The 17,911-nt window shown below is 29.7% G+C and overlaps 1 protein-coding gene across 1 annotated transcript; it reads right to left on the reverse strand.

Moving 5' to 3' along the window:
- Positions 1-4,195: 4,195 nt before the first annotated feature.
- LOC101498275 (amino acid permease 6-like) lies at positions 4,196-8,801 on the reverse strand. The gene is made up of 7 exons (XM_073366814.1): positions 8,478-8,801; positions 8,101-8,334; positions 7,869-7,962; positions 6,585-6,799; positions 5,938-6,080; positions 5,532-5,759; positions 4,196-4,836 (listed from the first exon to the last, which is right to left on the reverse strand). Exons 1-7 carry the CDS (start codon positions 8,551-8,553, stop codon positions 4,411-4,413), a joined length of 1,416 nt encoding a protein of 471 aa, XP_073222915.1. The 5' UTR covers positions 8,554-8,801; the 3' UTR covers positions 4,196-4,410.
- Between the last annotated feature and the right edge of the window lie 9,110 nt (positions 8,802-17,911).

Here is a 17,911-nt window from a genome sequence, read left to right on the forward strand (position 1 = left end):
ATTAATAAAGTAACCGACATTACAATAATTAATAAAATAACTATTCAGAGACGGGTGAGTCTAACATAACAATAATTAATAAAGTAACCGACATTACAATAATTAATAAAATAACTAACATAAAGTGTTCATAAAATAACCGACATAATAATAGTTCATCAAAAGTGTTCATAAAATAACCTACATAACAACAGTTACAAAAGTGTTACTACTAACTAGTGCGACTACGTGATAAATACAAAGCTTTATAAAAGTGCCTATACAACTCATCATCTGGACTAGCTTGATGTTCACTCAACCCCTGCTGTATAAGATCACCGATCTGCTGTAGGATAGGTGGCGGCTGTGAACTAGAAGCATCTGCACTGGTGGGCGGTACACTATAACGTGGGACCTGAGGTACACCATCTGGTCGCACCAGCAGTGGATGAGACACCTGATAGAACCACTCCAAATATCCATCTTCACACTCAGATGGATATGTAGCTGGACGAAGCTTGGGAAATAGCTCTGTCACTGGCGTCACATATCCCAACCATTCCACATCTACATCAAATAATCTAGCAGGATCTGGAAGTGGCGGTGAAGGAATATACTGGATATATCCGAATTGTCTCAAACACCTCTCTGGTAGATATTTCGCTACAGTGCTGCATAATCGAATGTGACCAGTATAAAGTGTGATATCATCAAAAGGAATGACACCCCTGTGATTCTCCCATGGTCTCCATATAACATCTGCAGGTGTCAATGCATCAATAATACTTCTGTATTCGTGGACCTTATGCTTGCCTTGCTTATAGCACCATCTATTCATTCGGGCAAAACATTCCACGTCAGCACCCTGATCACCTCTATTACAAATATTCGGAAAATATTCGTAAATCCAGCACTGTTACAAATAAAAATATTAAATAATTAATACTAACAATTAAATACAACATAAATAAATTAAATAAATAATTAACAATTAATACTAAAATATAATTGATACCTGAAGCAACGTCATGTATCCACCTAGCTGTTTGGTGTCATAATAGCAGGCATCTGAGAGGTAGTCATAAAGCACCACTAGTGCAGCAGTACCCCATGCATATCTATCTATACCATCTAAATATCTGAATAAAGGGAGGTACTTCGCATCAACTAGAGTATGACTCTTATCAGCGAAAATAGTACTCCCGACTAAATTCAACAGATATGCCCTAGCAGCACAGTCAAACCTCTCTGCTGCACACTGCCTTCTGAACACCTCCTTCAACCAATCCAATCTATAGTGTGCACCTCTAGTCTTTCTGGTCTCCTCCCAGATCTCTTCCGTGGTCACTCCTAATAGATGGACGGCAAGATTACATGCTGTTACTCTATCTACATCGGGTGGACTGTAGAACTCACCCCTAATAGGCAATCCGAGAAGATTGGCAACATCATCCAAAGTAATCGTCATTTCACCAAATGGCATGTGAAATGACGATGTCTCAGAATGCCATCTTTCAACAAAGGCAGATATCAAGTTGTTGTCGATCATCTTCAAACTACCCCGTTGTAATGGGTTCAGACCAGACAAATTCACCCAATTCTCTATGGGTCGCGGAAGTACCGGCGGAGTAAATTGTTGCATTTTCTTCCCATGCGCAACAATTTTCAGCAATGGTCGCTCCTGTATACAAAAAAAAATATATGACATTAAAATTAAATTTAGACAACAAATAATAATTAATTTAAATACGTAATAATTAATTTAATATACCTCGCCAAACCATAGTCTAGCTGAAACATGATAACGGTATCGTGTAAGGACATACAAATCATAAGGTCCTCCAGGATACCGTGTGAGCTCACCAGGTCCCTCAGCTCCATCATGTTCCTCCTCCATATGCTCTCCCTCATGAGCAGGTGCAGCCTCCTCCTGCTCATGTACATCCACCTGCTCGTGCACCATATGCTCATGTACCACATCTTCCTCATGCACTGTAGAAGGCTCCCCCTGATCATTATGTCCCTCATCATCATCTTCAATAATCATACGTCTTCTTCTCCTTGAAGCTGTCGGTCGAATCCTCTCTGGGGGATTCATCGGAGTCGATGTAGAAGTCTCAGTGTCCCGTGTAATTCGTATGATTTTGCCGTCTCTTCCTCGTGCACCCACTGAAAAATTAAAATATTAAAAGAATTAAATCACAATAAGTTATAAAATTATAATTAATTAAATTAAAAAAAAATAACATAACTTCCGGAAAACTTGATGCTCAAGTTCTCCGGTAACTACCGGAAATGTTGGCAATCAAGTTTTCCAGAACGCTTTCTGTACCGGATATGTTAAAAACAAGTTTTCCGGAACACTCTTCTGTACCGGAAAACTTCCTACAAGATTTCCGGTACCGGAAAACTTTAAAACAACGTTTCCGGAATACACGCTCTGTACCGGAAAACTTGTTTCTCAACTTCTCCGGAAATTTTGAAAAAAAACTTACTCTCTCTTCCGGAAATGTGAAAGTGTGGAATGGTAATTTTTTGAGGTTTTATTATTTATACGAGGGCAAAATAGTCATTTCATTCTATTTTTGGGGGTATAGGTATAATAAGGAGGGTACAAGGGAAATTTTTCCATTATTTGTTATATACACTCTTCCCCTTTTTCTATATTTTTTGTACTCTATCTAGAAACTAACTTTCAAACCCCTTTTTAATGAGACTCAAACACATATTAATATTAATATATATCATTAACTACATTTAATTCGTCAGAGATTAGTTGTGATAAAGTTGACGGGGTACTTCCTATCCATAATATAGTATTGAAATGATATGAAAAAAAATAACAAAATCACTTCTTGAATAAATTTAAGCTACATTGAGATAGGGTCATATGTTTTTTGTTGTCTCTTTAAATTTGGTTGAAAAAAAAATAAGATAATGAAATTTATATTTCAATGGGTTCTCCATACACACATGTAGATTAAGAGGTCCATCCAAAATTTTATAGTAGCCTAGTGGGTAAAGGTAAGAAAGTATCATTGACACATACTATAGAGTTTTGTAACATTTCATTGTTCTCATTTTTGTTTGAGTTTTCTCCTCTCTTATCTTGTTGGTTCTTACACTATCAAGGTTGCTCAATAGGGACTCTTGAGTCTTGAGTACTAGTCTCTTTATTAATGAACTTTTGAAGAATAATATAATTATTAAGCTGCTATGTTTGTGAATAATGAACTCCTAAGATTAAGAACCAATTGAATAACTTATGTTATGGCCTAGATGATCAAACTCCTAAGATTATATATGAATGTCTCTCATGATTACTCCTTCTTCTTCTTCTTTTGCGAAGAGTGCAAACAATTCACTCACATCTACTAAGAATTGAGTCTTATCTTGACTCTTTTGATTTCATTTTATTTGTACATTTATTTTTATAAAAGGTTATTATTATGCAAAAATATTATAATAAAAAAGTTATTTTAACTATGTTGACATTTTAAATTATAATGATCACCTTGCACAATAAAATATATAAAAAAAATGAAGAAAGTAAATACAAAATATAATGAGACGATTATGGCAAAAATCAATCAAATGAATAAAAATCAAAAAGTTCTAAACATGGGAAGATCCAATCTATTGCTTATAATGTCATGTTTGAAAAAAAAATATGATATTGTATTCCACCGAACGAAATAGCTTTGATAGGCCAAAATTAGTCATAACTTATATGATTGTTTTTCCATTTTTTTTTATCTTCCAAGGCAACAAGAAGCTAGATGTAAAGATATCAACTATTCTTCTTAAGTTCTAGCTCAATTGAAAAATGTCAATATTGTTAGATTGGATGTCTTGTCTCAGATTCAAACTCGAGATCTCGCAGTTGTATGAATTAATTATGGTGGAATTTATGATACTTTCTAAAACAAACAAAAACAAAAAATCAACTACTAAAAAATCACATTAACATAAGGGATTATGCAAACCTTTATTACAAGTAGTTTCAAAAGCCCTAAGGCAGCCTAAAAAGGAACAAACTCAGCTTTCTTATGACGAATGTAGTAAATGCTTGTGTCAAATCTTCTCTTTTTTAGAGGTATTTATAGTCATTTAATAAAATAACAGTTTTCGTTAAATTACTCCTTCTAATATTAAATATAAGAAAAAAAATGATTTTAATAAAAGAGTAATTGTTAATCTATATAAAATGATCAAATGCAAAAGCTATTGTGATTTATCACATCTTTGAGATTAATATAAGATTTGTATTGTACTCCTTGTTGTTGTATTTGTTCACTATCAATAAGCACTTGATAACATTACATTATCCTTGGATTTGATTTCTTGTAATAACTTATTAAAGACAAGAAATAACATTGACAAAGAAAAGAAAATTACTAATACAAATGGAAATTAATTAACAAACTATCATTATTGTTCTCCTTTGAAGGGTTGATATTTCTTAAGAGATTGAGCAAGTCCTTGAATTGATCCAGCAGCTGAGATAATTGAAATGACCAAACAAGCCCAACTCAATATCTTGAGCCAAGTCCATGTGAATGAAAACTTTTGCATCTTGGTCTTTTTAATGTACATTTCAATTGGGAAATAAACAGTTAATGGCCAAAAGGATAGTGAACCAATTAATCCCAAGAAATCATTGAAGAATGGAAACAACATGGCTATGATGGCAGTGATAATCACATATGAACTTCTCCATATTACTCTAAAGAAATTCACATTATAGCTTCCATATAGAGGAAGATTCATTGGATGTTCACCATTCACAAATTTGCTATCTGGCCATTTTTGTTTGCTTTGGCCCTCCACAAACCCAAATATTGGTTGGACAAATACCTGGCCAGAAAATTTCATGCTTGAGAATATAGACATGTACAAGGAAATAAATGATGGATTTGCATTTGCATTTATTATAGTTAGGGAATCTGTTATTAGTTTAGCCGCACAATTTGGACCTCTCGATTAAGATTAGACAATTCATTGTCCGACTTTGTAAATTAAATACAAATTATTTTATTAAGGTATTTGGATTGCTTGACTACATATTTTCATTAAATCAAAAAAAAAAAATGATGCCTAAAAAATCAAACACCTTTTTTATCTAAAAAATCATGTAATGCACAATTGAGCAAGCTAGATTGCATGCGGTCAAAATTGCATGCATATAATACATTTGTGGTCGTCTGATTAATATGAATTGCCCCATTAAGATTAAATGATCCAAATATCAATATTGTATTTTAGATTTAATAAAAACAATAAAATCTGTTTAAAATTTAGACTGTTTGATTTTAATCAAACGACTAAAGATGTGCCGATAGGAGGACTGGGTGTTTTTATTATAAGCAATATGCAGATCAAATTTTCATATAAGGATTATTCTAGCTTTTTTGGACAAAATTCTTCTAACTACATTTTTGTTCCTTTGGTATATATATATATATATATATATTGTGTTATATCTGCACATTTTAGGCTACGCCTTAGAATGCAATAGATTTGATTTGATAATTAATTAATAAGTTATTTACCTGGTATGCCCCAATTAAGTGAACTGCAATGCAAACATTGGCAAAGTCAATTAGCCAAAAGGGCTCATAGAAGCCAAATCCTGTGAGAAAATTTCCTGGTGCATCATTTCCAAATGCAGCATAACCTAAGGTTCCACATAGCACATAAAATAATGTTGTTGTCAAAATGCCAATTAAACTTGCTCTCTTCATCACTCTGTTTTCAGGTGGGCTTGATTTTAAGGTATCCTGCAATAGTACACATATAGGACCTCATTAATTTATTCAATAACATTAATTTCTATGCTTTTTTTTAAATAAATAAAAAATTTAATTTGGTTCATTTTAAAAAGTGATATATTTGTAGAAATTAAAAAATAATTAAACCAAATATAAATTTGCAAAAAATAATAAATATATTACTTGCCTGGATCTCAATGAGAACATTAGAAAAAGCATAAGCAAAGGCAATGTCACCAATAGCTTGGAACATCCTCCACACCTTTTCTGTTGCAGTAACATCTACCCCAATTTCCACCCCTGTTATGGATGTCCTCACATGTCCCCCACCTTCAAGCATTAGGAAAAAATTATTAAGTTTGTATCTTATTATTATAATAACACTTTAATAATGTCAAGTTGAAGACCATTACCTTCTTAATTTAAAGATCTTAATTAATACCATCTTCATTTCATTTACATTACAAGTGTCTCATTTGAATTATACAAAATTCTTGAAAAAATAATTAATTATATTTATTTTAATAATAACATAATTTTTATTTACTAAAATACTCGTATTAATAATAGCTAATAAATTAGTTAGACGAGTTTAAATATATTACTTTAAAATAAAATATAAATAAAAAGGTACAAGAAAAGTTGATGTATCTGATCTTAGTTTTTAATCAAATACACCGATGTCTCTAATACAATTTTATTTATATTTTATTTCGAATAGAGTAATTAATAAGAATATATTAGTGAAAAAATAATTAAGTTGTCATTAATAATATAAAAACACAAATTATACTAATAAACAAATAGTACAAATGAGACATAATATGCTATTACCTGCAACTTTGGCTATGGAAAGGCCAAGACCAATGGAAGAATAAGTAAAAGACATAACAGCTGCAACAATTGAGAGCCAGGAGAGTTCATGGAAATTGGGAATTTGGCATAGAACTATTTGGATGCAGGCAAATATTATCATGAAAGGGTTATTTGATACATGGCACTTGTCTGCATGTCCATGCTTGTGAAAACAGTTTGATCTTTTTACAGCCCTGATTAAATAAAATTGAAGAAAATAATATTATAAGGAAATATATGATGTAAATTTGTCAACACAATCATTTATCCATAATTTGACCACTTATGAAAGTTGTTGAATTATTTGGGGATAGAAATTATAAATAACTATAAGTCTCTTTCAAAGAAAAAATATATATATCAAAGTCCTCTACGAGTCTAGATTCCGTGACAAAGGAATCCAAACAAATTTCTTCTTTTTTCAATTTTGTTAGTAACTCAATTATTTTTTTTGGTTGTGGATTTTACACGAGTTCTACTAAAAAGTTACTTATCTTACTTTTTTCTTATTAAAGAAATCTTCAATTCAAATATAGTGTCTTTAATTTATAAATGATTTTAATTTACATATATCATGTTGGATTTGGAAATTGGTGATGGGATTAGACAAAATAAAAAGCAAGAGATTGGACAAAAATTATTGTCTTCGTGAAACTATGGGACAAGTTATCAAAAATACTAAAATACTTTTTTTCCTACTAAAAAATATTATCTCTCTACTTTCTCATTTCTCTCTTCATCTCTTTTATTATATTTTTCCCTCTTATCTCTTTCTCTAATCTCTTATGTTTTTTTTTTCTTTACTCTCTCATGCCTCTATTCTCCCTATATCTCTCTCTTATTTTCTTTTACTATCTCTCTTTACATCTTTTTTTTTCTTTTATATTAATATTTGAATTTATAACATTAATATATATATATATATATATATCAATAAAAGAACAGTGACAATTATATTATTTTGTCATGTGCATAGACATATCAAACATATAGAAGAGTATCAAAAGTTGTCATATATACTTTCGTAATATTTTGTCTAATTTTTACTGTTTTACAAATCAAATAACGCAAAAAAACATTAATTTTTTGCATATTTATTTTTTAAGTCATTAATATGAATGATTATAATATATATCGATAATATAAAATTCTTTACATTAATGAATATAAAATTAAACTCTTTATTGTAAAAAAAAAAGTCAGGTTTTTATAAATACAATAAATGATTTGATCAATGAGTCAAAAGTTGATGAGAAAACTTACACCATACTAATTGATGCAGTTATTGTGTAGCCGATGGTTACACCTACAAGATTTATATATTGAGCCAATCCACAGAGCTGAAATTTCCTCCCTCCTATGAAAAGAAAGTCAAATAATGAAATTTCAATATTTTTTTATAACTTTCAGTTAATCAAAATGAGTATTCTTAGGAAGCTAGTAAGTAATTAAGAAAAGCAGAGTGAATAAAACATGAACATATGAAAGATTATACCTAAGTTAGCTCTGACAACCTCAGAATAAGTATAGTTTCGTTTGCCATGAACAGGATCAGGTGAACGGTAACAATCAGCAAGAAGAGTGGAAGTGAAATAAGTAATGAAAGAAAATGCAAAGAGAACAGCAGGACCAGCCACCCAACCCATTTGTGCAATTGCCCATGCTAGTGATAAAACTCCAGATCCTATCACTGCTGTTATTATATGTGCACTTGCAGTCAACCATGTCCCTTCAATCACATCAAATTACATTTTCATTTCAATTTCAATTTCTATTTTCCAAACAAAAACAAATTTTTTAAATAAAAAAAAAATAAAAAAAACATTTTGTGAAAAATAATATTGTTCCAAACTAGTACTATATATGGAATACCTGTTCTCTTGGTTCGTCCATCCTCGTCAAAGTTCTTGTCTTCACCACCATAATGTTCTTGAGCTTCTATGTGCATGATGTTGTACTAAAAAATTAACTAAGCTACCACTTCTCTGTTTCTATTTGTGATAGTTAGTGAATTTATTAGTGTGTGCCCTGCACACCACGCAGGAACCTAATGTCAAACAAGAGAAAAATTAAGTAATTGGTATTTTTCAGTTTGAGTTTTGCTTTAGGGTGTTATAAGCTACCTATATAGAACTTTTTTAACTCTATAGTACAAGTCTTCAAGAGAAACAAAAGATGTTTGAAGACAAATTGCATATGATAATCGGTGAGAAATTTTATGTGGTTAAATAGAGAATATGTTAGAAAGGGAAGTCAAGGGTTAGTTGTGTGGCACATGTCACTCATACGTGAGGAATTTTTTTATTATATATATTACTATGTCCTTTTTAAATAAATGTTATTTTCGTCGTTTTTCTATATTAAAAAATAATTATAAATAAAAAAGACGATATTAATTTTATCAAATTATATTAATAATTGATTTTTTTATTATTTGATTTAGAAATATCGTAGATAATATTAATTGAATGATAGAATTAAAAATAATTAATCTTAGATATATCTGAATGATTTTTTATATAATTTTTTTAATATTGATTGTGAGGAGGAGAGAGTATATATCACTCAACAAGTGGGCTACTTTACGAAAAGAAGACAAAAAAAAGTTGAACTATAGAGGAATAATATTGAAAATTCAAAAGAATATTGAACTTGTTGAATGTTGAATTAATTGGAATATTTTTAATTACAAGCATATGAACCATTGAAGGTGGCAAATCTTGGTCTATGCCATGGAACCAATGTGTCCCCCACACTTTATTTTTTTAGTTTTCGACCATTCATTTAGAGATGTATTTTATGTTGGGTAGTGACTATTAGTTTACGAATGTGCCACAAATCCCTATGACTAAGACAATGATCCTATTCGGCTTCTTCCTCACTTGATTCCCTTTTCTTGTGATGGAACAGGGTCCTCTCATTATTAAGACCAAAATGCTTATAAATAATTATAAAATTAAAACATAATGCGATAGTGTGACACTAAATTGTATTAGAGTGTCACATTTTCTAATTTCTTAAGTTTTTGGAATGTATGTATTTGTTTTAGAATATTAATCCTTTGAACTAACTTTTGAAAGAGAAATTAAAAAAAAAAACTTTTTAGGTTAAGGACGAAATGTTATTCGGACTTAGAAACAATGGCGGAGCTTGGTTAAAAAGCTTGGGGTGGCCGACTAAAAATGAAACAGCAAATATTTTTAAAAAATACAACAAAACTTAAACACGTTACATGCAACAAAAAAACTCAAACATTTTATACTGACATAAAATCAAACACCTTGTGTGCAATAAAAAACTCAAAACTTTATATGGACACAAAATCAAACAGCTTATGTGCAATAAAAAAACTCAAACACAGACATAAAATCAAACAGCTTATGTGCAACAAAAAAACTCAAGAACGTTATAGACATAAAATCAAACACCTTACGTGCAACACAAAAACTCTACACAAAAATAGAACAAAGTAGAATTCTACAAAAATATCGGGTATTGCCATATAAGTTAAATTCTTAGCATAGGTAAAACTCAACAAAATTGAGAACTCAAAACTGACACAGCGACGAACTAAGAAAAATTGAAATCAAAACTAACAGAGTCAGAGGAGTGACGAACTATCAAAACTAACAGAGGAGCGACATCCAAACTAACAGAGGAGCGACATCCAAACTAACAGAATTCCAAATCAAAACTAACTAACAAAAATCAGCACTAACAAAATAGAAATCTGAACTTTTTGAACAAAGCAGCAATGTGATCTGGAGACAGATGAGGTTGCGGCGAACAGAGAACGACGAACGGCCACAGAGGCGGTCGCAGGCCCGCAGCGAGCAGAGGAGCGATCTGGACTGGAGGCAGAGTGAGGCGGCCGCACGTTTTTCATGATCCGTAAATTTGATTCTGGAGGAAGGAGAAAGGAAGGCTGTAACTTGCAAGCAAGAGGGAGAGGGAGAGGGAGAGGAAGGCTGAAAGAGAGAGGAAGAAAGAGAAAACTGAATTAGGTTTAGGTTTTCTTGTAATTTTTTAATTTTAACAAGGACATTTTCGTAATTTAATATTTTTTTTGGGGTGGCCATGGCCACCCCCTGTCACAAGGAAGCTCCGCCACTGAACACGACACTAATAAAAACCAATAACATAATTAACTTTTTCGACTCAAGTGATATAACTAACTTTAAATTTCCATATTCTTGATTTTAGTTGCATTTTTCTATTAAAAGAAAAAAAAATCAAATGATCACTACGCGAAAAATTGTATTTTACAGCGCTTTTTTTAAGCCATTTACAGCGCTTTTTCAAAAAATTAAGCGCTGTAGTATCCAGCGCTGTAAAAAGATACAACAGCGTTCTTTAAAATAAAAAAAAAAGCGCTGTAAATCTCTTCTAAAAACGCGCTGCTTGTTGTATTAGTTTTACGGCGCTTTTTAAAAAAAGCGCTGTAATATGTATTCCTTTATTTCAATTAGATCTCTTTCTGGGATTATAACAACAATCTCCTTCATAAATCGTAATATACAGTATCCGCAGTCTATGTTGTTAGTTTGACGAGAGCACTATAAAATAAAACATATAAGTCAATAAATATTTGCGGGTTGATTGTTAACGAAATTTTAAAGCCAAACATTTCAAACCTTTATTAGAATCCATGTGATTTATTTGATTTTTGCTTCGACACTGTAGCACCCATTTGAGCTCGGAAAACTTGTAAAACACTGTCAAATAAATGTGATTATTAGCATTAACAGACACATTATACGAACTATCAAAACTAACAGAGGAGCGACATCCAAACTAACAGAGGAGCGACATCCAAACTAACAGAATTCCAAATCAAAACTAACTAACAAAAATCAGCACTAACAAAATAGAAATCTGAACTTTTTGAACAAAGCAGCAATGTGATCTGGAGACAGATGAGGTTGCGGCGAACAGAGAACGACGAACGGCCACAGAGGCGGGCGCAGGGCCGCAGCGAGCAGAGGAGCGATCTGGACTGGAGGCAGAGTGAGGCGGCCGCACGTTTTTCATGATCCGTAAATTTGATTCTGGAGGAAGGAGAAAGGAAGGCTGTAACTTGCAAGCAAGAGGGAGAGGGAGAGGGAGAGGAAGGCTGAAAGAGAGAGGAAGAAAGAGAAAACTGAATTAGGTTTAGGTTTTCTTGTAATTTTTTAATTTTAACAAGGACATTTTCGTAATTTAATATTTTTTTTGGGGTGGCCATGGCCACCCCCTGTCACAAGGAAGCTCCGCCACTGCTTAGAAAATGTCAAATTTTTTAGATTAATATAAATAGAGATCCGTTGATTTTAGAAGTGATTATTGTTTGAGTTATTATACTTAAATTTCATTAATTAAATAATCAAATTAATAGTTTTTATTAAATAGATTAAATATATAAATTTCTATAAAAATTTAATAATATTTGATATTTTATCTAGTAAATTCAATTCAACATATAATTAATAGTTTGTTATATGCATGGTCATTATGGTAATATAAAATATTTAACAATTAGATCGATGAAATTTAATAGTTACAAAAAGTTATTAAATAGAATAATTAAAACAAAAATTATATTCTTTAATTATTTAATATTTTGTTCGGATTTAAATCTAAGATCTCACACGTGTATAAGTTAATTATAGTATAGTTTATTATTTTTTTAAAAAAATAAATGTATAAACTTGTGAAAGATTCACTTCTTAAATAATCTTTTTCACATATTACTAGAATTTTCCAAAACAAATAAGACATTTTAAGTTTGAAGAGGGGAAAAAATGATAAACAATGAGTGAGAAAAGAATAAAGGAGAGATCTAAGTCAGAGGGGGTGACAAAATTAATGTTAAAAAGTGTTAGAGTTGAAGAATATTTTTATGATCTTAATTATGAGTCGTATTATTTCAATTCTATTATTAGCATATATAATGTCCCACCAGCAAATTTTCGATGCACACCGGTCGTGAAGTTTGACCTTTGTTGCTCAGTTTTTTCTCTCTATAATTGAGATGGGATGGCGTGTTGTTAAATCAAACAGGATCAACAAAAAAGTCCGTACACATTGATATGATATCTCTTTGATGTAAATTGCAAGTTTAATGGATCTTTTGACTCTATGTGAATTTATAGATAAATATATATCTAGATATAATATTTTATTTATTTATATACTAATGTATTAATATTTTTATGTGTTTATATATATATATATATATATATATATATATATAATATAAATATCATTTTTATCTAACCATTAATAAAATAGTATTATCAGTACCAATAAATAGTGATCATTATCCCTAAAATCAACTCATGCAGCAAGCATAGAATACTTGTCAAATGTTTTTCTATGACAAAGGTTAATAAGCGAATCTAAGGTTATGTTTGATTGAGTTTTTAAAAACAGTTTTTTTCTTTTTCTAAATTATAAAAATTGAAAACTTGTTTAATGATAATGTTTTACAATATTGTTTTTGTTTTAAATTTTGTGATTTTTAAAAGCAAAAAAAAAAAATGAAACTAAACTAAAACTGCTTGAAGCATGTTCTGCATTTCGAATTTGCTATTTTCTCTTTCAAATTTTAAAATTGAAAACACACTTCCATTAATGGTGTAATTATAATAATAGACGACTTTATTCTTTTCCTTAAAAAAACAAACTTCCCCTACAAGGTTGTGGCCTAGCATTGTACGTGACTACGTTCCCTTTTTTTTATAATAGTGCATTGTAAGTTGATTAAAAGAGTTTCATAAAGTAATACCAACTAAACTACCATGCATCCATTGCACATTATGATATTTGTAAAACTAAATTAAATTTTCAAACAAATAAAATAAAGCATCCGCAGTTCAAATAAGTACTCTCTTTAGAATAAATTAATTTATTGATTTTTTTAGCTCAAGAAAATTAATTTATAATTTATTAGAAATTTAGAAGAGTTTAAAATTTCTAGTAAATGTCAATATTACTATATTGAACGTGTTGTTTAAGGTTTAAAGTTAGAATTTTGTAGTTGTATGAGTTAATTATGTCATCTCTTTTAAAACTAAAACAAAAAAGAATAGTTTAAAACTTTAAACATAATTACATCTTTATAAGTTAAACATAATTAGGTATTTTTAAGTTAAGATTTCAATCCTAGTGTAAGTGACTCAAATACAATTAAAAAAGTTGAGTTATTAACTAAAATTATAAATGTATAAATTAATCAAAATGATATGTTGTTGAAGAACATTTTAAATAAAAAACATTATTTTATTTTTTATATATATTTTTTTATAATACTGTAAACATGTCTATAAAAAATAAAATTATTCAAAAATATGTGTTGATATTCTAATAGAAATTAAAGTTGTTTACATGATAATTTTGTATGGATTAAAAATTATAATTTTTTTACATGACCTAAAACAAAATTTGATAGGAACTTTAAACTTATTTTAAAAATAAAAATATAAAAAGTTTCAATTTTGGCATTAATTTTATAATTAGTATATAGTGACATAACTAGAGAAGGAATTATTTTTCCTTTTTTGTTGGTTAATTCACCTTTTTTATAGTGATATATACAATTATGCAAAAAGATAGTGTAAAGAAGATTTGCAATGGTTCCTTCAATGCAAGTCCAATAGCTACGCTAGAATATACCTTTTACCAAATGCAAGTACTTATATCTTATAATTATTCTAACATCTTCAAGTTTTATAATCATAAGTATTCTTTCGTCAAAGCCTCTTTTAGGCTCTATTCAACTTTACATAAAAAATAAAGAATCTTCACTCAACAACTCACATAATTAGTTGAAGTGAATATTATACATAGATTTGATAATCCACACTTTGGTAATAATTTGAAAACTTAGGTCAACATTTTGAAAAAATATCTCACTACAATTTTTCTTCTTCTTAATATGACGAAAATTAAAGACAAAAAAAAATTATTTCTTAAAGTTGGTTTCTTTATCAATCAACAGCAAAATTATAGACGGATTTTGGATCGAATACCATTAGATCAATTTTAAAAAAAAAGAATCAATCCAAACTGTGGAGTGTGTTCGTAGTTATCCAATAAAAAATTTAATGGTCCATTTGAAAAGAGAATTTTTTTATAAAAAAACAGAGAATTAAGTCTATACATTTAATAATTTTTAAGAAATTAATATTAGAATTAAGTCTATACATTTAATAATTTTTAAGAAATTAATATTTGATGATCATATAACATTTCAATCACATTTTAATAATTCTTAGAAACATTTTACAAGTTATTAATTTAAAAAAATTAATCTTCACCCTTTAAAAAAACCTCCAAAACCTACCCTAAAAACTTTCACCCTTATTAATGTATGAATTATTACGATAACAATGGAATCCAAAATATGCAAAAGAAGACAAGAAACATTGTTACATCACTATCTACTCTGTCTAGTTTCTGCAATAGAGCTTATCTTAGAACATGGATGAAATATTTTGAAAGTTGTCTTCTTTATATATTTACCAATGTTGTGTGGTCCTTAAATTCTCTTGTCCTCTCCTTCTTCGAGTAGCCCCGTGTAACAGTAGCATATATATTCGTCAAAGATGGCAACGTCTTCAATTATATTATTATTATAATAAAGAAGCTATTGGACTATCGAAACTTTCAATTTCGTGCACATATGTTAGGTGTGGAAAAAAGGACCGCTAAGAATGTGACCCATCAACTAAAATGTTTTTAAAAAATCTTACCCATAAAATTCAAATAAATGTTAAATTATTGATATGTTATTTTTTAATATGCTTGCCTAAAAAAATTTACACTAAAATATAAATAAATTTAATAAAAATTAAAACAATTTAAACTTTGTTAAGTAACATAACATGTTTAATTTTTTTTAATAAAAGGAAAAGTTACAAAAAATAAACTAAGGAACATAATGAGAAAAATATATACGATCATCATCAAAGAGAAGTGATAAACTAGAAGGAGAGTAGGTAGTTCGATAATACTATAATTTTTTTTTAAGATTAAGGTTAATCAGATTATTTACACGATTGACGTGGTTAAGCACACAACTTCATTTCTCACGATCCACAAGATATATGATTTATTGAATAAAAAGCGTAAGATAAAGATTACATATTTTCCTTGATCGAATCATGTTGACCACAATAAAAGAGTATATTTCTAGCAAAATAGCGGTCAAATCCAAATTACAAGTCATTATAAAACCATTAACTAGTCCACAAAGTTCAGCAAACATAGAGATAGATCAACCAAAATTATAGAAGAACCCACATATGTAAACTCCTTTTATATATGATATCTGATAAGTTCTCCACAAACAACCGTACTTGTTGTAGTATGATAAGAATCATCAATATTTAGTTTGAAAGAGTTAGCATCAAAAGGGTACTATTTAACATTAATCTTCCTTTTTCAACCATCTATAAATGAATGAGGGTTAATATAAGGATGTCAATGAATAAAGGAAAATTATCTATTAAAAATTTCAAAATTGCTCGTGATCAAATGTTGTTCCTGAAAAACTATTTGTTTTCTATTTATCCATAACATTTTTACCATGATACCAAATACAAGAGGTCAATGGCCTCTATCGACCAAACATCAATTAATGTAAGATTAAAGATAATCCATTAAGAAATCCCAAAGGTAAAAAGGGGTTTCATTGCTCATCATCCATAGTAATAAAGTTCTCCAAAAGAGAATGTGTCACATCACAATCACTAAGAACATGCATAATGGTTTCTAGAGCTTGGGAGCATCGGGTACAAACATCATTATCTAACATACCCAAATGGTTTCTTTCGACGTTAATTATAAGTTTTTTCGTGTGAAAGCTTCCAAAGAAATGTATGAATTCTACGAGGGTCAGTTCATTTCCACACCAGGTTGAAATTAGGAGACTTGGAAATAGTAAAGTCATCTGCCGACAAAGCTTGGTATGCATATTTAATAGTGAAAAAACCATCATTAAAAAATTTCCAGGTTGAGATATCATCTTGACCCGCAAAAGCAGGCTAAGGCTTGCAACTTTTTTGCATATGTTATTAGGAAGAGCTTGATTGATCATAGATTAGTTCCAACCCTTCTCACCAACATAATCACTAACGTGAAAGTTCACAACATATGGAGGAATGGATATTGCATGATCACATAATTTACCAACTCTAGGAATCCAATCATCAAGCTAAAATCTAATATAATGACCATTTCTAATAATCCAAGAAATCTCATTTTCCACTTTAGACCAATATTTGGTAATTTCTCTCCAAATATGAGAAGTTTTGGCTCCACACTAAATGTTTTTAGAACCAAGTTGATTTGAAGAACAATGATCCTTGATTGCTTTGATGATAACAAATATCATTCTGTTGGAACAATTTATTATGCTAATAAAATTATTTAAGTGTGCAGACCATTGTCGTGAATTTTAAAGTCTTTACGTTGTATCCTATAATGAAAAGATAAGCTAAGGAAATTAATGCAATACTCTGAAATATCTCTGAAGATATAACTGACTTCAACAAACGCGCTCTCAATGCACCTATGATGAATCTGTTGATACAAGCTTACTTTGATGATTTTGCATCTGATAACATTGGTATAAAAAGTTAACCATATGATAAAGTCAATATTTAATCATCATCTTCTCATCTTAGTAGACTTATTCATTTACTGAAGAAACACATGACATCCTTGATGATTGTATCAAAAGTAAGTATATGAGTTATTGTACCAAAAGGGACTTGTGCAATATATAGTCGTTCAACAAAGTTATTGTTCTAAGTGAAGGGGTATGAGAGTTTTGTGAATTATTTCAATTAGATAAAAGAAAAACATCAAACATAATATAAATTTAATAGTGATATTAAATTGTTGGAGTTATATTTCATCAATCACTTTCTCTTGTACCCTATTGATCAGTTACACATATATATATTAACATCAACATCATCATTGTCGCTAGTCACGCGTTATTAATTTCTTAATAACAATGAGGGATCAATTGTCTTGCTTAAACGACGATTCTTCAACCTTTTAACCAAGACGGTCACATTAGCAACTAACACTTCGAGACTATTATACCTAAATCTATTCCTATAATTTAGATTCAATAGATATTTATTCAAAATCAAGATCTAAGGGGCATTTTTCCAATGGAACTTCAAATCAAATATCAAATTATGAGTGATCAAGTCATAACAAGTATTAAGAACAAGGATAAATATTGATATATATGATTAACTATATATATATATATATATATATATATATATATATATATATATATATATATA

The sequence above is a fragment of the Cicer arietinum genome, chromosome 4, assembly GCF_000331145.2.
Source record: "Cicer arietinum cultivar CDC Frontier isolate Library 1 chromosome 4, Cicar.CDCFrontier_v2.0, whole genome shotgun sequence".
Taxonomy (NCBI): domain Eukaryota; kingdom Viridiplantae; phylum Streptophyta; class Magnoliopsida; order Fabales; family Fabaceae; genus Cicer; species Cicer arietinum.